At 48.2% G+C, this 19,967-nt stretch overlaps 6 protein-coding genes across 6 annotated transcripts; 4 read left to right on the top strand and 2 right to left on the bottom strand.

Annotated features, from left to right (window-relative positions):
• Positions 1–849: 849 nt before the first annotated feature.
• Positions 850–2,170, top strand: F9C07_2100 (voltage-gated shaker-like K+ channel, subunit; the record flags this gene model as incomplete). Its single annotated transcript, XM_041290235.2, has 4 exons — positions 850–875; positions 932–1,082; positions 1,188–1,544; positions 1,664–2,170. 4 exons carry the CDS (start codon positions 850–852, stop codon positions 2,168–2,170), a joined length of 1,041 nt encoding a protein of 346 aa, XP_041143468.2.
• A 614-nt stretch (positions 2,171–2,784) lies between these two features.
• Positions 2,785–4,411, bottom strand: F9C07_2056108 (uncharacterized protein; the record flags this gene model as incomplete). Its single annotated transcript, XM_071508586.1, has 2 exons — positions 2,785–2,837; positions 2,890–4,411. The coding sequence occupies 2 exons, from the start codon at positions 4,409–4,411 to the stop codon at positions 2,785–2,787; spliced, it is 1,575 nt and encodes a 524-aa protein (XP_071364012.1).
• A 1,603-nt stretch (positions 4,412–6,014) lies between these two features.
• On the bottom strand, positions 6,015–6,610 carry F9C07_2102 (uncharacterized protein; the record flags this gene model as incomplete). Its single annotated transcript, XM_071508935.1, has 2 exons — positions 6,483–6,610; positions 6,015–6,098 (listed from the first exon to the last, which is right to left on the bottom strand). The coding sequence occupies exons 1-2, from the start codon at positions 6,597–6,599 to the stop codon at positions 6,015–6,017; spliced, it is 201 nt and encodes a 66-aa protein (XP_071364011.1). The 5' UTR covers positions 6,600–6,610.
• Positions 6,611–7,721: 1,111 nt separating this feature from the next.
• Positions 7,722–9,589, top strand: F9C07_1327983 (GPI mannosyltransferase 2). Its single transcript, XM_041290234.2, has 3 exons — positions 7,722–8,148; positions 8,202–8,820; positions 8,877–9,589. The coding sequence occupies exons 1-3, from the start codon at positions 7,803–7,805 to the stop codon at positions 9,268–9,270; spliced, it is 1,359 nt and encodes a 452-aa protein (XP_041143466.1). The 5' UTR covers positions 7,722–7,802; the 3' UTR covers positions 9,271–9,589.
• Positions 9,590–9,996: 407 nt separating this feature from the next.
• Positions 9,997–16,012, top strand: F9C07_2104 (putative proteasome activator subunit 4; the record flags this gene model as incomplete). Its single annotated transcript, XM_041290233.1, has 3 exons — positions 9,997–10,433; positions 10,490–15,890; positions 15,950–16,012. The coding sequence occupies 3 exons, from the start codon at positions 9,997–9,999 to the stop codon at positions 16,010–16,012; spliced, it is 5,901 nt and encodes a 1,966-aa protein (XP_041143465.1).
• A 407-nt stretch (positions 16,013–16,419) lies between these two features.
• On the top strand, positions 16,420–19,787 carry F9C07_2278131 (vacuolar H+-ATPase V0 sector, subunit A). The gene is made up of 4 exons (XM_041290232.2): positions 16,420–16,702; positions 16,777–16,855; positions 16,926–18,394; positions 18,448–19,787. Exons 1-4 carry the CDS (start codon positions 16,577–16,579, stop codon positions 19,345–19,347), a joined length of 2,574 nt encoding a protein of 857 aa, XP_041143464.1. The 5' UTR covers positions 16,420–16,576; the 3' UTR covers positions 19,348–19,787.
• The last annotated feature ends 180 nt before the right edge of the window (positions 19,788–19,967 follow it).

Genomic DNA, 19,967 nt, shown 5'->3' with positions numbered 1-19,967 from the left:
ATTCTCTTCACAGTATCCACCCTCCCAGCAAACATTCAATTCTTCCCGATAACCCAGATGGGTATATTCTTCCTCAGTCAAGTTACTTTAGATGCTCTAGTTGGATCTAGAATCGTTCGCTTCCTCGGCGGACTATGCGAGAGCGTTTATATTGATTTAGTTGTTTAGCTAGTGTTCTTATATCGAAGCAAGATGAACCAGTGAAGCCCCCTACATGCTTATGAGACATACTTAGATAGGGAACGAGGATGGCGGACCTCCCGAAGCTCTGTACTTCGTAGTTGATATAGCGGTTGTATACACCCAAGTGTATCTATAGTTCAACCCGATACCGATAAAGCCCCACGTACCCCCTCATCGAGAATGCAACACAACCACCAAGATCAACATGCCTCTCATGGCGAGGAAAGCAGTAACAACGATGCCGACAACACACCCCGACTCACGGAAGTCACCCAGGCAAAGACCGAACGTTACCACTGGGGGGTGGCAGGTGGAATCGGTTATCCGTCGGCTTTGCCGTCTATCGCTTCATACATTCGGCAGATGGACAGAAGTGGAGCTTGCGAAGCACCATGCTGAGAAATCGAGGCGGAGAGCCATTCTACCCCTCCCCCCCTTATCCTGAAGTCATTTTTATCGCGATAGCTTCGTCTGTTTTTCTAACTAGTATCTTTTCTTCTGCGTTTCTGCACATTACTGAGAGGTGTGTAAAAACACCCCTTGAATGAGAGTGACCCACAGTGACGACAGTGACGCGATGTCCTCCCGCCCTCTTTGTTTGACATACGGAGTAGTAGACATAAAAAGCTGGTTGTGACTGACTACTGACCATCACAGACAATACTCATGGCCAACGAAATGGAATACACCCGGTACGTCCACAGCATCTAGACAAGAATACACATTAACAGACAATTTGAGTCACCAGGCTCGGAACCTCCGGCCTCAAGATCTCCAAGGTCATCCTCGGTGCCATGTCCTACGGCACCAAGGAATGGCAGGATTGGGTGCTAAACGAGGACGAGGCCCTTCCCTTGATCGAGCACGCATACAAGCGTGGAATCAACACCTGGGACACAGTGCGTAACTTTCCACCCCCGGATCACGGAACGCATTCTGCACGACCAAAACAAGCAAAGCATAAGCATCACACTAACCCGTAAACCCCCTCGAATGAAAAATAGGCCGACGTCTACTCCCACGGTCGCTCCGAGGAAATCATCGGAAAGGCCCTGACAAAGTACAACATCCCGCGCAACCGTGTAGTCATCCTGACCAAGTGCTATTTTGGAGTCGACGACGGAGGCAAGCAACCTCCTATCTCCGCCGCAGGCCGGAACGACGGCGACTGGGTCAATCGGGTTGGCCTGTCCCGGAAGCACATTTTCGATGCGGTGGACGCCAGCGTGAGCAGACTGGGCACTTACATCGACGTATTGCAGATCCACCGTCTGGATCGGGACACGCCCCGTGAGGAGATCATGAGGGCGCTCAACGATGTGATCGAGAGCGGGAAGGTCAGATACATTGGGGCTAGTACTGTATGTGTTTTGTTTCTTTTTTTTCTTTTTTTTTTTTTTTTTTTTTTTTTTTTTTTTTTTTTTGGTATTGTTTCTTTTGACTCATTGGGTTTTCTATTACGCTATGCTAACTGCATCAGATGGCCGCGTGGGAGTTCCAAACGCTCCAAAATATCGCGGAACGGAACGGATGGCACAAGTTTATCTCTATGCAGAACTATCATAACCTCTTGGCTCGGGAGGAGGAGCGCGAGATGATCCCTTACTGTGTTGACTCCGGGGTGGGTCTGATCCCTTGGTCTCCTATGGCGCGTGGTGTGCTGGCACGGCCGTGGAATTCTCGTTCGACAACCCGTGAGTCCACCGATGCGGCGCTCAAACTCCTTGTCCGGAGCCGAGAGTCCGAGGCCGACAAGGCGATCGTCGACCGAGTGGAGGAGCTTGCCAAGAAGAAGGGTGTCAGCATGGCGCAGGTGTCCATTGCTTGGTCCTTGAGTCACACTAATGAAAATCCCATCCTGGGTTTGAACAGCAAGGAGCGCATTGATGAAGCTGTTGCTAGTATCAAGGTCAAGTTGACCGACGAGGAGATCAAGTATCTGGAGGAACCGTATATTCCTAAGGCTTTGTCTGCTCTGGAACGGTAAATTAGGAAACAAAAGACAACATATGCAGGGTATATGTGTTCATAATTCATTATCAGAATGTATCTAAGTCAATGATAAACCCAGCTACATCAGTGCGTGCCTTAAATCCGTGGGTATCCGATACTCTTAGGTACATGCAATTCGGAGACAAAAGGATGTTTTAGTAAAAGGCCCTATATCTCGAGTGTATTTACCACTGGTTGTTGATCTTTCTATATACAAATGCTGATTTGGTCGAAAATGAAGGGCACAGTCGCTCTTGATCGTCAAAGATCACAGCGCTGCGAAGAGGTGAGAGTATTGTGTAAAGACAGAAACCACGGAGACCGTGAGCAAATTGTTTTGAGCTTTTCCCTAAAATCCCTTCATAGCACCTGGCCACCGGGAAAGAAAGTATGTTCAAAAATGAGCCCATAAGGGGGCTCCTCCTCACCTCTACTAGAGGGAGCGTAGAATCGAATTAAGTGTCATGTAACCGTATGAAACCTGGTCCACCAGCCAGCGTAGAAACACCGGGCTTCATTAGTGGTGCTTTCGGGTCAGGAAGTCAAAAATACTGCTCAGCCGGCGTCGGCATCTCCTTGTGGAGCTGCTTCGACTCAGCTGTTTAGCCTTTAGATCGGACGGTTCAAGCTGGTGTAGTTGATAACCATCGTTACCTCGCGAGCTATCCAGTGGCGGATCTGGGGATGCAGACTGCCTTGTGGGACTTCTAATACTTTGTTCCACTGGGCTGTTTCCATTCTGGTCCAATTCGCGAGGACTGGAACGCAAACTATGTCTTTTGGGTCGGCCAGTGATTCCAGAAGCACGCCGGTTGGTTCGCTCCATAAAAGCTGCGCCGGTTGAATTCGAGCGCTTAGTCAGACTACCATATGCTATGGACCGGTCTGAGGGTGCATTTGGTTGGGAGGATGAGCCATTTGGCACCGATGCACGGTTCTTCGAGCCATTCGATACCAGCCGTTCCGAACGATTATCCCGTCCAGCGGGTATCGGTTCATTCTCGGCTCTGGCTGCAGATGGAGATGGCTGTCGAGACGGGGAGAGCGCCGCGTTAAAAGTCACGGCTGAATCGTCATAAGTGAAATTATGCGACCAGCCTTCTCTGAATGCCACCCAAATACTGGTGATGATGATCAACGTCCGCAGATTATCGTCCGTCTCAATGACCTTCTTGTCCAAAGAGGCGTCCATTTCTGAATCATCGCTGATCACAGACATCGTAGACGTTGGCGATAGAGGCAGTCCGGATGCCGTGGGCATCGCGTACTCATCAAAGATTTCCAGGTGATTACGAGCCATAGTCGCGATGACCGGGTGACGACGGGTGTTAGGGTTGATGACGCTGAAAGTAAATCGTTTTGTGTCCGCCTGAGGCGTAGTCCCTGGGGGGGCAGAGACGCGGCGATTCCGTGCTCCGCGAAGCACCCATCGCAGGATCTGAATACCATTTTCGGTGTTGGCCACGAACTCGTAGGATCCATTGGGAAGGGGTGTCGCTTCCCATACCGGGCCGTAATTGAGACAAATTTCCGCCTTCCCTTTCGACAACGCATCCTCCTTGAGAAGTTGGCAAATTGTTGCGACGACTTCACGATGTTCGCCGTGTTCCTCGTCCGAGCTGAGATACTTGTCGGCAATGTCCCCACCCGACCGTTCATAGAGATCGCTGGTCACGATAATCAAATCATTTGGGCCTAATCCCTTCTTGCCTCGAAAAATCGTGGGGAACTTGCGCGACAATCTAGGTAAAAATACGGTCGACGGTAATACATCCAGGACAGGCAAGGGGCGTGGGGTTTGTGATACTCGCTGTAGCTGCAGAAGAAGCTTGGGACGGAGCCTCAGTCGCTTATGACGTGCATGGGACGCGGGGTGAGCTAATTGGTAGATTGTTTTAGGCCGCGACGATTGTTTCCTAAATGTCTGCGGCCGGGCGTTCCGAGATTGACTGAGCACTGTGCCTGCTGTCGAGTACTCCCCATCGCTCGAAATCACCGACGCCACCGGGCTCGCAGTCATTGCTCGCGGCGGTCCCTTCTGGGGTCGCTCTGTCTCTGAGCCCTTATACCGGCCATAAAAACTCCCCAAGCCCATTGTCGGTAATGTCGCAAATGAAACCGTCGGCGGGGAGGAATGACGATTTAAATTTCCCGAAGGTTGCGACTCAGGTTGAAGGCCAGCGTCGTTCTCGTGGGCCGCTGCTGCATGTGCTGTCAGGCCCAAATTAAACAGCATTATTATTTCATGAGATGCGAAACCCTCTCTGACCGTCCATCAAGACGAGTATTGATAGATCGACAAACAACGGCGGACCGAAACCCAGTTATATCACCCGTAGATCACGACGCTTCACGCTGATCACTTGTTCTCAAGCTATATACGGAGTGGGATATGACGCGCAAAGGTGATGGAGTCAGTAAATAAAGAAAAAGCGGGTTGTAAGGAGAGGATGAGTGAGAATTTCAGGTGTGACCTGCACAGCAATTGTTCTGGAGAATTTGTTAAGAGACGAGGCGAGGCTGAAGATGAGGAAGGAGTAGAAGATGCAGTCAGATGGGGCACAACTTGTATTGTTGTACAATGTAAAGGTTAGGTATCGTAATGTGCAACGCAACTGTCGGAACGGGGGGAAATTATGCAAGGGAGGGACGTGTAAGTAGGGGCAGAACGTTTAAATTGTATGAACTATTGTACTGGGAACAACAATGCGGGTGACCGAAGCCTTAATATTCAGGTATGTGGAGTGTATGTAACAAAAAAAGAAAGAAAGAAGAAAAAAAAGAGTGGATGCAGCTAAAATGAAGGGAAAAAAATTCAAGATCGGGTTGCATGTCAGATGGATGGGGTCAATATAGCGGTCAAGTACTGTAATACGATCAATCAAATCGAAAAATGAACTGAAAAGGGATTATGGAGGCAGGACAAAAAAAAAAATGAAAAGAAAAAGAAAAAGATTAAATCAGAGTCAGTGATCCACTTCCTCAAGAATCAGAAATAGTAATAATATAATCATCATCACCACATAAGGTATTCAGACCTCGGCGACAGTTCCATGGAAGCTCCGCAGAGCTGTCGTTCTTTGCAGATACGTATGTGCCGTAAGGACTAATATTTACTAAAACCCGACAAATGCTGGATTTGCATGAAAAACGAGTCCCCACTCCTAGCGGAACTTACCTTTGAGGGGGCGATCCATGGATGTTTGTCTATGGCACTGCAATTCGCAGTCATGCCTCAAACCAGTCTAGACGGCGATCTTCGGGACTAAACAACGCCCGAGGCTCCAGTACCGCTAGTATTGATTTATCAACTTCCGGGACCGCCGTGGTACCGGGTATCCGTAACTTTCGGTTCTTCCCACCTCCGTCATCGACCATCCAATTATGCTTTCTAGTTTTGTGTGTTTCTCTTTTCATTTAGAAACCATTTCCGTCGTTCCAGGTTCAATCTGGGAAAGAAACGTTACCCTATAAGGCACGAGGACAACTCAGCCCTCAAAGAAACTTTTCAACTAGTACTTGTACTAGTATGCCTCCATATACCATTTGTCTCACAACACTCACTCTCTTTCTCGGACATCAGTCATCACTTATACTACCGCTTACTAACCCTCCACCTACTACTACACAATACACCAGTACTACTAGTACTCACTCCGTACACCGAACACGAAAGAACAAACCTCATACATACAGTGCAAGCGGAGGTCCGAGTCTCCGACTTGCCGGTCAATGTGTCTGTCCATGGATAAAAGTCTTGGCCCGGGCAAGGCAACTCATACCGAGCCATCCAGTGCATCCACTCCCCCAGTCAGACTAGTAATTCTTTAGAGCTCCATTTACTGGTTGAGGTACGGAATATCTTCCCTCCCATCAGTAGCTGCACCGTCTCTGATCCCCAACAAATGATAATAACCCTGCCCCTGTACAAGATTGATAATACTCTGGAACCTTCTTCCTTCCGTAGCTCATGATTCTATACTTAGAGTCAAAAGCCACTTTCAAAACGCGGGTTCCTCTTGGCCAAAGTAACCTGAGGTACTTTTGGCCTTGGCATTATTACGGTACATTGTACAGTAGTAGTAGTAGCCAGGGAAAAAGAGGGCCCATAGTTATCTGGATGGAAACACCACCCCACCAGTGGGTGGTGCGCCCATTTTTCTGTCTCTTCTTTCCTTAAGATGATTATTTCAGCAGAAGAATAATCAGAACGGTCATCATAAGCATAAATTATCTAATCTCATGTGACAGCCCTACGGTGAAGGTGCAGACGATACTCCACAGAGCGGTAGGGATTCTATGCATACGATCATATAGTGATCATCATAAGGTGCTATCGCCACCGACAAGAAATCCCCTAGGCCCTTCGAGAGGTTTTTATTGGAAAGACCAAGACTCGACAGCGACATCAGACAAGCAGACATCTCTATAGGTTTACTGTAGTCTGTACAATACATCCATTCTGCTACTGTGTAGTCATTGTGGAGTGCCACATTTCGAGCGCGTGACCCAAAACGGGGCCTGCAACGTAGCCTCTAGATTCAGGGAAATTAAATTTCATTCTCTAGTCTATGGGACTAGATTAGATTTGCGTGTTCACGACTCCATCCCGCTAAAAGAAAATCTCTAATCGATCCATCCTCGGAATCGGACCCGTCGTCCTCGGACTCGGAGTCGTAATCAAGCCGGAGGAATATGGTGATATCGCCCAGAGATGATCTCCAAGAGCTATGATGCAACTTAAAATAGAGTGCTACTTGTTGGCAAACCAAGGATTTGTCCAGAATAAATCTATTACCATCAGTACAGCATGGTTCCTTTGCGTCTGCCTTGAAGCTATTTTATTTTATTGTGTCTTATTTTTTTCGTAAAAGATGTATGACTGCTAATTGTGGTGTTGGAGGGAGGTACTGAAATACATTCCGGATCCGTCAGTGGGCTGGGCTTTTCGTAGGGCTGAATCGATCCCAAGGTAGGGTTGGTGACATGTTAATCCGCTTTCCAGAATTCTTTTGGTGGGTAAAAGTTACACCTCGGATGTTTATGACATACATAATCTTGTAGCCTAGTATATGCCATGGGTAAGGAAGTGACAAGTGGCCATTCATCCAACTCAATCATGAGTTCAAAAGAAAGATGACATCGACACATCCGTTTCAATTACATACTGACCCTCTAGCTTTTCAGCCCATCAGATTTAAGCATGATCCGTCATTGTGGCGACTGCAAGGATTTCAGCTACTAGTTTAATTAGTTTCGTAAATTTGGTTACGTTACTCCGTAAGTCGGGTTCCAAGTTATGCATCAGAATGCTGAATAAGGCATCGCTAAGTTATGCTTCTCTGCCGAAAAACCCGAATCCCCACTTGCCGTTCGACTTCAACAATCTTCAGTTAAGTCTACGTGACTGGGACCAGTTCAGCAAGTGTACCTCGGCCGGCGATAGTGATCCCTATCATTATTAATTTCTTTTTTTTTAACGGGTTTTGCGCCGGTGGACCCTTAGTTTTGGTGTCCGAAAAACCCCTCATAGATTATCTATCTATACATGGCATGAGGTCGAAGAAACGGGTCTAAGCTAATACTAGACTATCTCAACCTCAAGTCCCCGAGGGATCTTGTAAGATATGGCTGCCGGGCTGGCCTTAGCCCGCCCAAACCTCTTGAATCCCAACAATCCCATTAGGAGTCTATCACTAGCTTTCTGGTTATGGAAGGCTTTTGTCTTTCTGATTATCATTGGTTGCCCGGGGCCCGGTTATGATACTTCCACAGGGCTGCTACCTTACCAGGAATCCGCTGCTTCTGGTGCCAAGTTGGAAGCCATTAGGCATGCACCCTTCTCATTTCCTTTGAAGCTTGTCAGGTGGGATTCAATATACTTTGTGCATATTGTGCGCGATGACTATGTCTTTGAACAAGAATGGGCATTTGGCTACGGGTACACTAGAATCCTCTCCTTTCTAACATCTGGTATATACATCTCTTCATGTCTTGAGGCAAACGGTTGCTAATAGTAGGCAAAGTTCTCCCTCAATTCAGTGGCCTGGACGGTGTTGCCAGAGTCGCACTGATTGCAGTTGCCCTCTCTCATATTGCCCATTACTTTTCGGTATTGGCTCTATACAGACTCTCCATCAACATTTTTGGTCATGACAACACCTCAGGGGCGTTAATTAGTTTCCTTTCTGCTACCTTACACATTATCTGCCCTGCAGGGGCATTTCTCTCTGCACCCTACGGAGAATCCCTATTCTCCTTTCTCAACATTACTGGGTATTTTTTATATTCGTCTTCCCTACTTGATGCCAACGCTGGTAAGCGGGCGTCCAGTGATGCGAAACTGTTGCTTGCGGCTGCATTATTTTCAATAGCTACAGCCGTCCGCAGCAATGGGATCCTTAGCGGAGCCCTGTTCGCATTTGACGCGCTGCTACAGTTGCGCAAGATTTTTACCCAAGGTATATCGGGGGATATTTTGCTTCGCCTCGGTGTCATTGTGGTTGGTGGTTGTGTAATAGCTTTGGGGCTCATTGTGCCACAGTGGATTGCGTACACGACATTTTGCATGTCTGACGAGCCTTTGCGACCGTGGTGTGAACAGCTCATACCTAGTATCTATGGCTGGGTTCAGGTTCATTATTGGTCAGTGGCCAACACGTCATGATCTAGGAGTAATCAATCACTGACACTCTTTGCAGGAATGTAGGGTTCCTACGATACTGGACACTTTCCAATCTGCCTCTTTTTATCCTGGCTTTCCCCATGTTGTTCTTGATGTGCCGCTCCTCTATCTGGGCATTAAATACGGCATGGCCATCAGATACAGCAACCGCAGTACTAACACGGCTTGCGGCACCCAATGGTCTGCTTGCCGTGATGGCTTTTACTAGCTATCACGTTCAGATCATCAATCGGATATCTTCTGGGTATCCTCTCTGGTATTGGTACATCATATGTCAGCTTTCCAGCCATGTTGCGGACTCTAGTAGCGTGGTCAAGCGCAGCCAAACTTTCTCGATTGCTATACAAGGCATGGTGATCTATGCCATTGTTCAGGCGGTTCTTTTTGGATCCTTTCTGCCGCCAGCTTAGGATCTACCGATACTGCAAAGGTCCTGTCTCTGAAGGATGAATCAATAATAAGAGCTTAATATCTAATATTTAGTCTTATCGCTATTGCCTATATACGAACGCAATATAATAGAGTGAAAGAATCCTATATAAAGTTGTTCTCATGGAAGACTTCCCATTTTGGGTAGGCGGACGGAAGGAGCTTAGTGTCGAGAGTTAGGCTGCGGTGCAGTTACGTGGAATTATGTCATCAGAAACTTAACTCACTGAAGCGATAATACCTCTTTCTACCTTCTTTCAACTGCTACACTTGAGCTTAAATCTGGATGATTCCCCAAACTGCCAGAGCTGTATCTTTTAACGACACGGACAGCACATACTCCTCCTTACGGCCCCGTCTACAAAATTTATCTTCATCGGAGGGCTTTCCCCATCATTCGTTCTAACTTTTGGACGTTCCAAAGCTTCTATTGCTGTACCCGGTCGTCCTACTAGCCAAGACCTTTCCTGTTACCCATGCAGACATAATTGGCAGTAAGTCACTCTTTGTCATCGATCTTCACAGCCGGACATTGGGCTACAATCTTCATGTCCGATGTAAGTTCATACCGCTAAACGCCCATCTACGCGCTGTCATTATTCCAATGTTATTGAACGAAAGTAGTTAACACTTATTGTCTTTCCAGAGCTCTTCCGAACCTCCTTCATTCCCAACACCTGCACCGCAGTGATCATCGATCCTATTGTATGGCGATGGATCAAGCAGCCGGGAAGGCCATTTTAACATCAGAAAATTTCCATAATGCGCACGAAGCATCACGAGCCACCTCACCGGGTGGTGGGCCTACAGGGATGAACGGGAATGGCGAGCCCAAGGCACGAGTCCGTCCTCGCACCTATCCTTATTTCAAATATCTACCATATTCGCTCGAAGATGAACCCGAGAGGGAACAGAGCTTACGGGAGATCCTCACTCAGCTCTATGTTGCTGTGGAGGCGGGTGATTTCAGTCCCGGTGCCGTGCACTGGACTCGGGAGCTTAGAGGATGGTTGTCGCTCAAGTTTGATCCGTCCCGTACGGACCGCATAAACCTCGTGAGGCTCTATTATGAGCTTTCTCTCGCACCGGGGATCGATCCCAATGTTTCGGAGCGATTTGCTAGCATGTTTATGCTCCTTACCAAGTAAGCTAGACTTGCCATGACTACTATTCTTTATCATGGTACTGACATCGACACAGACGCAAGCATTATTTGAGGCCCGTCAAAGACCTGATTCTGGATTGGAAACCTCTTTACAGGGAGCTAAAAGCTTTTGTGTTACCTACAGAGTCGGGATTGGTGCATTCTACGAATCTAAAGAGGAATGTAAAGACCCTGACGAAGCTCTGTGCGTTCGTCCAGCTGTACATTGACCCGTGTGAGCTGCCAGCGATGCTGGAAGAGTTTCTACCTCATTATACCACGTCCTTTTCGGAGGGTGCGTTTGTCGTAGTTGGGTTGATAAACTTACTACTCCCGACGTCACCTCCGCCCGAGACCAGGGAAGACCTACTGCCACATCATTACTTACCAACCTACTTCCATCTCTGGGCATTAGTCAATCGGTCAAAAACATTTGATACCACCTTCCTTGACTACCTTTCGAGGCTGGCTCGTGATTCATTGCCTGCTCAGCATATACCGTTCTCCGAGTTTGGTCTTTTCACGAAGGAACAGTCGTCCCTCATCTTCACGGCTATCCTAAGATTATTGGAGATTCCCGTAGGACAATCCACTTCTCCTTACAGTGCGCTGGTGGATATCTCGTCTGGACTAGGCATCATGCTTGACCGAGATACCAGGAAGCATCCAGTGGCGCATCACATTGCTCGCTGGGTCGTGATGTCGCTCTCTCCCGCATGCCTCGACGCCGAAGAATCTATTCTGACACAACTAGAGGGCCTTATACAGGCAGTGGAAACTTTCTTCCATCCATCTAACTCTGGCAGTTGGACAAAAACGTTGTCACAGCTCGTCTACTACCTCGCCGACTTTTTCATCATGCGATGGAATCGAGAGCAAAGCGGCGAGATGGAAGTCCCGGCGGAGCGAAGATTGACGGAACCTCTGAAGCGTCGCTTTGTACTCTGTCTCCGTGATGTCATATTCATGGGTATCTATGCTAAAAGTGGTACGGCAATGAGCTTCTCATTGTCTACGCTACAAAGTTTGGCCTTCCTGGAGCCACATCTCATCCTTCCCGGTGCTTTGCAGCGTATATATCCATCCCTGCAAGGCTTAGTAGAAGTTCACCGCACAACGTCATCGCTCCGCGCCCTTCAAGTTCTTTCACGAATCATTTCGAGGACGAAGGGCTATCGTTGCCACATGACAACTCTATTGGGACTTGCGCTGCCCGGTGTCGATGCCAATGACCTTGAGAAATCTCTGCATGCTTTGTCATTCATCCAATCTGCTTGCTATAACATACCCTTGGCCGACCTAACGCAAGGGAGGGAGGACGTAAACTGTAACATGCTGGCGATGCAATGGATCTCGGGTGAAATGGAGCGTATGGAGACAGAGGGCGTTGAGGTGCAACTCAACTATGATCGGGATCTGGATGACGAAACCGAAGAAATGATACTCCGTTCTTCAACCTGCGGCTTTGGTGACTTCATCATATCGTTTCTCGGGCGAGTCTTCACTCTACTGGAGAATCTACCAGACGTGAGCAGGGTACGCAATGGCTCTCCCGAAGAGAACATTGTGAATACGCTGCCTGCCACATTCATGCCGCTTCTGTCGTCCCTTTCCCCAGAGTATTACGATATTGCCTTGTCAAAGGTTGTAGACTTCGTGTCCAATCACGTTATTCATCAAGCGCGTGATGCGATGGCCTTTATCTGTAACTCGGTTTGCAAGGTCAACCCAGAAAAAGCTTTGAAGCGGTTTATTCCGGTGCTGATCCAGGCTATCCGTACCGAGATCGACGACAATGGTGCAGGCTCAACCAGGACCACTGGAACGGATGTCCTTCCCCGAGACCGCGGTTTGGTTTGGAATGTCAGTATGCTGAGCATGTGCGTTGTTCATGTCGGCGATGCTGTGCTAGCACACAGGAAAGAGCTCTTCGACATTGCGTTGTATATGCAACAGAAATGTAGGGGCATACCGACTGTTCATATCTCAAACTTTGTGCATCACCTGCTCTTAAACCTCACGGGCACTTACACTGCGGACTACTCCTTGTATGAGCCCGACGTCGCTGCTCGGGGTGTACAACCTGAGCTTTGGAGCTATCAGCCAGATCCCAATAATTTGACCGTAAAATGGCATGTGCCAAAACGTGAAGAACTCGAGTTTGCCGTCGAGTTATTCAAGAGCCAGGCTGAGTCTGCCCTCAAGCAACTGACCGATCTCACCCATGAGACATCCAGTGTCAAAAGAGATGGGAGTGGTAAAGCGTGGTCGGATGAGGTTTCTAGGAACTTGGTTCTACTACGACTTATCATTTCTGGTATTTCTGTGCTATTTGATCCAAAGGCCGCGTCGCAGACGAAAACGAATGGAGTAAATGGATCATCCAAATCATCAACCGATATTGATATGGTAGATGGTGAAGATAGCAGCTCCCAGGCGGAAGACCCTGATTCATTACTTGACAGTTCGGATGAAGCCACAGTTAGAGAATCATTTTCGTACCCTACCGGCTATCCACTAAAAGAAACCGATGCGATGTACACTACCATCCATGACATACGGGAGAGAGCAGGCTGGGTTCTTCATGAAGTGCATAGGTTTTTGTCGGACAAGCAAGAGGATGATGTGCCTTGCTTCAGCGCTCTGTACTCAGCTTATCGGTCATGGTTTGTGGACGTCGGCATTGAAAGGTCTGCTCATGTCCTTGACAGGGTAACGCGTCTCCTCGCTGCAGACATTCATCCCTACAAAATGAGTGGCATCCGCAAAGACTACCCTCGTCCGTTATTGGTTCGCAGAGCCAATGTCTACCACTTACAGCGCCTGAGGCACAATGCAGCACCTCGACGGCGGTCTCAGCTAGACGAGATCCTGCTCCTGGATATCGCAGAATCTTGCGTCTCCCTCTACACTGAGACTCGGCGCAATGCTCAAAGTGCAGGGGAGTCTGCTCTCAAAGCTGTGTGGGGGGCTCGCCTTCTTGTTATCCCGCCTCTAATTCAGGCTCTGCAGAAAGGCATCAAAGAAAACGACCACGCCCGAATCAAAGGTGCATTGTTTTCTTTACTTCTGAGCAGCGTCGCGAAGACCGTAGGCCGCCATTGGAAGTATGCCCCCACCTTGGTAAGAACTTTCATCGACGCAAGTGCAGTCGACAAACCTTCCGTACAAAAGATCTGCTCGGGCGTGGTTTATCAGATCATGGACTATGGCCGCGCTATGGAAAGGATGGCCATTCTTGACCGGAACATCGTTGAGGCGATCGCTCCGAAGAAGGATGTTCAGGACGAGATCCAGCATAAGCGCAAGAATATCAACAGCAAGCGAGCCATCATTGAAAAGAAGAAAGCTGACCTGGCTGAAGAACTGGTAAATCTGGCCAGAGTATCGCATTGGAAAGTCGCCAGCCGAGCAGCCACCATCGTAATCACCATGGGTCTTAGATTTGATTACGTTGCAAGTGAGAATCTAATAGACCTTGTAACCCAAGGGTCTATCGATGACCATCCGGGATTGCGTGGCATGTATTCCCAAGCTCTCATCGCCTTATTCACCATGGTTGATGTTAGGGCTATTTGCAACCATGACTACAAGAATTACATCCTGGGCCATCAACACTTCCCTTCTAAGATTAATGTGGCTACCAAGCGACACAACAAGGGTTGGACGGAGGAGTATCTATCGAGCTTTGCCAAACCAGAGGCTGAGTACTATGTTGATCATGACTTCCCTGGATGGCTTGTGTGGGCCGAGAGCATGCCTGCGTACAAGTCAAACGTTGAGCGCGACATCGAGTATGACGAAACCGAGTGGAAAGTGCGGACTCACATGGGAAAATTGTTTGATCGAGCATGGTTCAACAAGTTTTTCATGTACTTGAAACAAGAGCCACGGGACCCTACTGCTGACAAGTTCCGCATGCCCTGCGCAATGATGCTTCTGTATGCCTTCGAGTTAATGCTCCGGGATGGGCTGACCGCTGCGACATTCAAGGACATCCAAGAAGAAATCGAGGCTGTTTTCGAAGACGGTAGTGATAAGCACCAACACAGAGCTACTGCGGAGATCCTGGGTGCTCTTATAAGTTCTGTTGCCGATACAAGTGTGGAGAAACGGACATTGGTGTGGGAATACGCCTTCCCGATTGTGCGTAAGATCTTTACTGATGGACTCACTCCGGAAAACTCTGGCTACTGGACGACTTTCCTTCATATGATCCTTCAATGTCGTGACCCACGAAGAGCGTGGCCCTTGGTTGATTGGCTTGCAAGCTTCCGACTAGATATGTCGACGAACGCTGCTTTCAAGGAAAGCTCCAAGATCAATCTGCTCCATCAAACTATCATAGATGCAGGGTGGCATTTCCAACTCGAAAAGCCTATCGTTCAAGACTTCCTGTCACACCTTGATCATCCATACAAGGGCGTCCGCGAGGCGATGGGCCAAACAATTGCGACGATCTATCGCACACGATATCATGAATCATACGCCGATGTTAAGACTCTCCTTGCAGCGCAGGAAGCAGCGTCATCGGTGGGTACATATCCATATCAGCCTACCGAAGAATTCACCAAGATGATACATGATATCTTCGGTGACATTGAGAAGTGGCGGCATGAGAGGATCCCAGGTCAGCAGACGCCATCATCTTATACTTCAGGGTGCAAAACAGTGCTTCTGTGGCTGGACTCCACTCTTTCGTCGTATGAGTGCACGCAGTTGGTTCCCTTCTTCCCAGACGTGTTCACGGGACAACTGCTACACATGATGGACGTAAAGGAAGATCCAGAGCTCCAATCATTGGCCTATCATGTCTTCCGACATTTACCCAATATCCCATACCCCGCTGAGCAGAACTCTGGGTTCATCCAGTCCCTCATTCACATCGGACAGACGTCACCTTCATGGCATCAGCGTCTACGAGTTATGATCAACATTCAGATCATTTACTTCCGCCGTCTATTCCTGCTTTCTGTCGCTGATAGAGACAAGCTTTTTGAGTGCGTGGCGAACATGCTAGAAGACCCTCAGCACGAAGTGAGGGCTGGAGCATCAGCCACCTTGTCTGGCATGATCCGTTGCTCACCCGTGTTCCTGCGCGAAGAGATGGTTAGCCGGTTCAGGCAGCGATTTTCGAAAATCCTGATCGACAACCCTCTTCCAAAACGCCCCAAAATCCTTCGGTCTGGCTTGTCAACCCCTGTTTCATCTGGGGCTGGAACCCCAACACCCGAGCATGCTCGACTCATAATCACGAGACACGGTGCAGTTTTAGGTCTCGGTGCACTCATCCAAGCATTCCCGTACAATAGCCCGCCGCCCACGTGGATGCCTGAAGCCCTGGCTACATTGAGCGTTCGGGCTGCAAACGACCCAGGCGTTGTGGGCTCGAGTGTGAAGTCTATTATTAGCGAGTTCAAAAAGACAAGACAAGATACTTGGCATATTGATGCGAAGGTTGGTAGATATTCATCGTCGAAAGAAAATGATCTTTTATAAGCTAACATTGTGTCTAGGCATTCACTCCAGATCAGCTCGAAGACCTCTCTGGTGTGCTTTGGAAGAGTTACTTCGCTTAGATTAGAAAGGAACGGCATGGGCATGTATCCATGGCTCATCCAAAAGATATACACCACTTGCAGCAAGCTTGGTCGTTCGGTATGTGGCAGTATGAGAATCGGTAACTACTAGAGCATTCGGTATGAATAATGTTGGATTTGGTGGAGGGATAATTCTTCTTGAGTTGTTGTTTGATGTGGAAGTTTTGGGTGGTATTCTTGAATTGAAGGCACATGCACATATACCACAGTGCACAGCGACATTCACTACAAAAGCATTTTATGGCATCTACTCAGCAGCCAATCTTTCATACCCCATACAATATTCTGGGGATAGACAGGTGATTAGATAAGCACCGTCTTCTGTAGTCACGTGATACAACAGCCACGCGGCTCTCCCGCAATCGTAGCTCACCGTCACCTAAGGGGTCTCAGTGGTTCAGGCGCTTCTACTCAACTGCCTCGACGCCCATCTTTGGCATCCTTATCATTATTTTACCATCCTAGTGCGTTCGCAACTGTGGTACTGTTGCGCAGTCTTTATCCCTGTGGTGAAAGGAACCTGCTCCAGGCAGCCTCTTCACCATGGCTCCGAAGGATACCTTCTTCCGTTCGTCGGATATGAGCTTGACCCAGCTCTATATCGCCAATGAAATCGGACGAGAAGTTGTCAGTGCCTTGGGAGAACTCGGTCAGGTTCAATTTAGAGATGTGAGTCGAAAATCGAAACCCGGGAAAAGCAGCGCGATAATAACCCGGGCTGACGTTGATTGACCTGCAAATAGCTTAACCCCGACACTAATGCTTTTCAACGTACCTTTACCAAAGAGATCCGCCGCCTGGATAATGTGGAACGGCAGCTGCGTATGGCTACCCATATGGAATACTATGTTCTTAGACCGAAAGGCAACTAACGCTGTGTTGTCCTCTACAGGTTATTTCCATTCTCAGATGGACAAGGCAGGAATCCCAATGCGGTCTTCATCCGAATTCACCGATACATTAGCTGCACCCTTGGCATCCGAAATTGATGAGCTTGCCGAACGGAGCGAGAGCTTGGAACAGAGGATTGCCTCACTCAACGATAGTTACGAGACACTCAAGAAGCGGGAGGTGGAGCTCACGGAATGGCGTTGGGTTCTGAGGGAAGCCGGTGGATTCTTCGATCGCGCCCACACTCATACGGAAGAGATACGGCAATCGTTTGATAACGATGAAGCTCCTCTCCTTCGTGATGTCGAACAGCAGTCCCACCGCGGTCAGAACGGCGAAGCCCAGGGTCAACAATCCTTCCTCGAGATGAACATTGGGTTTGTCGCGGGTGTCATTCCACGTGACCGTATCGGTGCCTTTGAACGTATTCTATGGAGAACCCTGCGTGGTAACTTGTACATGAATCAGTCGGAGATTCCCGAGGCTATCATTGACCCTACGACCAACGAGGAGTCTCACAAGAACGTGTTTGTCATTTTCGCCCACGGAAAGAACATCATTGCGAAAATCAGGAAAATATCCGAATCCCTTGGTGCTTCACTGTACGGCGTTGACGAGAACAGTGAGCTGAGACGTGATCAGATCCATGAGGTGAACACACGCTTGAGTGATGTGGGTAACGTCTTGCGCAACACCAAGAATACACTCGATGCGGAACTTACACAGATTGCCCGCTCGCTTGCGGCCTGGATGATCATCGTCAGGAAAGAAAAGGCTGTCTATGATACACTCAACAGATTCTCCTACGATCAAGCGAGAAAAACGCTAATTGCGGAGGCCTGGTGTCCAACAAACTCGCTGCCATTGATCAAGTCAACGTTGCAAGATGTGAACGATCGTGCTGGCTTAAGTGTGCCTACTATTGTCAATCAGATCCGAACTAACAAGACACCCCCTACCTATGTGCGGACGAACAAGTTCACAGAGGCCTTTCAAACCATTGTCAATGCGTATGGTATCCCGAAGTACTCGGAAGCCAACCCTGGATTGTACACGATCGTCACCTTCCCATTCCTGTTTGCCGTCATGTTTGGTGACTTTGGTCACGGTGCTCTCATGACTTTGTGTGCTGCTGCGATGATTTTCTGGGAGAGGAAGCTCCAGAAGACCAAGTTAGATGAACTGACCTACATGGCATTCTATGGCCGTTATATCATGCTAATGATGGGTCTTTTCTCTATGTACACTGGTCTTATATACAATGATATCTTCTCCAAGTCGTTCACAATCTTCTCCAGTCAATGGAAGTGGCCTGAGATCATTCATCCAGGACAAGCAGTCGAGGCTTCCCTGAAGGGCGACTATCGGTTTCCCTTTGGACTTGACTGGAATTGGCATGAGGCTGAAAACTCTTTGCTGTTTACGAACAGTTTGAAGATGAAAATGAGTATTTTGCTGGGCTGGTCTCACGTAAGTCCTTCCATTCAATCGATTGTCCACCGCAAAAACTAACCAATCTACAGATGACATATGCTCTTTGCTTGCAGTATGTCAACGCGCGCCATTTCAAGTCTAAGGTTGATATTATCGGCAACTTCCTCCCGGGAATGATCTTCTTCCAGTCTATTTTTGGGTACCTTGTCCTTACTGTCATCTATAAGTGGTCAGTGGACTGGCCAGCCAGGGGCCAGTCACCCCCAGGTTTATTGAACATGCTCATCTTCATGTTCCTCTCCCCTGGTAGTGTTGAGGAGGAACTGTACCCCGGTCAAGGCTCTGTTCAGGTCATCCTATTGCTTCTTGCCGTCGCGCAAGTACCCGTCATGCTCCTCTTCAAGCCGTTGTACCTTCGCTGGGAGCATAACCGTGCTCGTGCTCATGGATACAGAGGTCTTGGAGAACAGTCAAGAGTTAGCGCGCTCGAGGACGATGGCGATATGGATGGCGGACTCAATGGGGGCCGCGGCAGCATGGCCAGCGAGGGTGAGGGGGTGGCTATGATTGCCCAGGACCTTGGAGAGGAGGAGCACGAAGAATTCGACTTCTCTGAAATCATGATCCATCAGGTCATTCATACCATTGAATTCTGTCTGAATTGTATTTCCCACACTGCATCCTACCTGCGTCTGTGGGCTCTTTCTCTGGCCCATCAGCAGCTTTCGATCGTTTTGTGGACTATGACTCTTGGAGGTGCTTTCGAGCAGGAAAACCCCACCCTTCGTGTAATTATGATTGTCGTCACCTTCTACTTGTGGTTCACTCTGACAATCGCCATTCTCTGTGTCATGGAGGGAACTAGCGCTATGCTCCATTCGCTTCGTCTGCACTGGGTCGAGGCTATGAGCAAGCATTTCATGGGCGAGGGTATACCATTTGCTCCCTTCAGCTTCAAGGCGCTCCTCGAAGAGGATCCCGTTGACTGATTTGAGCGTCTTGGTCCGTTCTTTTCCTTCCTTTGATTTTGGAATATATGTACTTTAGTTCCCTGTGGGAATCAATTAAATTCTAGACATCAATTAGCTTGTCCATATCTGATCTCTCCTGCGCTCCTAAACCACCGATGCATTTGTAAACTTAGAGACTTATAATCCTACCCATTTGAAATATGCCTGTATTGTTGGGGTGCTGTGTGAATAGTCATATTTTCTCTGAACTAAAAAACGAACGTTAACAGTCCCTTGTGCTGGAATATATGTCCAACAAGTACTACTGTTGCTATCTAACTGGTAATAAATTAGAGTCAGGAACATTTAACCCCCTTATGAAATTATAAAGTTTGTGTGAGTGCCGATCAACGGAGTAGGTTAGATACATATCCGCGCTCTATAAATATACCTGGCGTTGGCAAATGGAACACAAGGTTATTCGACCAGGGATATCAACCCGAGAAAGAATGCACAGTTATATGAATTTTCAAATGTTTATTTCAAAATTTATTTAGTTTAGGACGCTTTTCATACATTAAATACCCATGACCATCCTCATTAAATACCATCCCGTGGTGGAATCTCCAGGCCTCTCACGGGTATAAGCCGGCCACATA

This window comes from Aspergillus flavus, chromosome 2, assembly GCF_009017415.1.
Source record: "Aspergillus flavus chromosome 2, complete sequence".
Taxonomy (NCBI): Eukaryota; Fungi; Ascomycota; class Eurotiomycetes; order Eurotiales; family Aspergillaceae; genus Aspergillus; species Aspergillus flavus.
This window is presented reverse-complemented; position numbering and strand designations above follow the sequence as displayed.

Excerpts from the sequence above, each read along its gene's own strand:
- F9C07_1327983 (XM_041290234.2), top strand. The coding sequence starts at position 7,803 with ATGGCTGCCGGGCTGGCCTTAGCCCGCCCAAACCTCTTGAATCCCAAC. Across the intron at positions 8,149-8,201 it reads CCTCTCCTTTCTAACATCTG|TTCTCCCTCAATTCAGTGGC; the intron begins GTATATACATCT and ends TAGTAGGCAAAG. Across the intron at positions 8,821-8,876 it reads TGGGTTCAGGTTCATTATTG|GAATGTAGGGTTCCTACGAT; the intron begins GTCAGTGGCCAA and ends CACTCTTTGCAG.
- F9C07_2278131 (XM_041290232.2), top strand. The coding sequence starts at position 16,577 with ATGGCTCCGAAGGATACCTTCTTCCGTTCGTCGGATATGAGCTTGACC. Across the intron at positions 16,703-16,776 it reads GTCAGGTTCAATTTAGAGAT|CTTAACCCCGACACTAATGC; the intron begins GTGAGTCGAAAA and ends ACCTGCAAATAG. Across the intron at positions 16,856-16,925 it reads TAATGTGGAACGGCAGCTGC|GTTATTTCCATTCTCAGATG; the intron begins GTATGGCTACCC and ends TGTCCTCTACAG.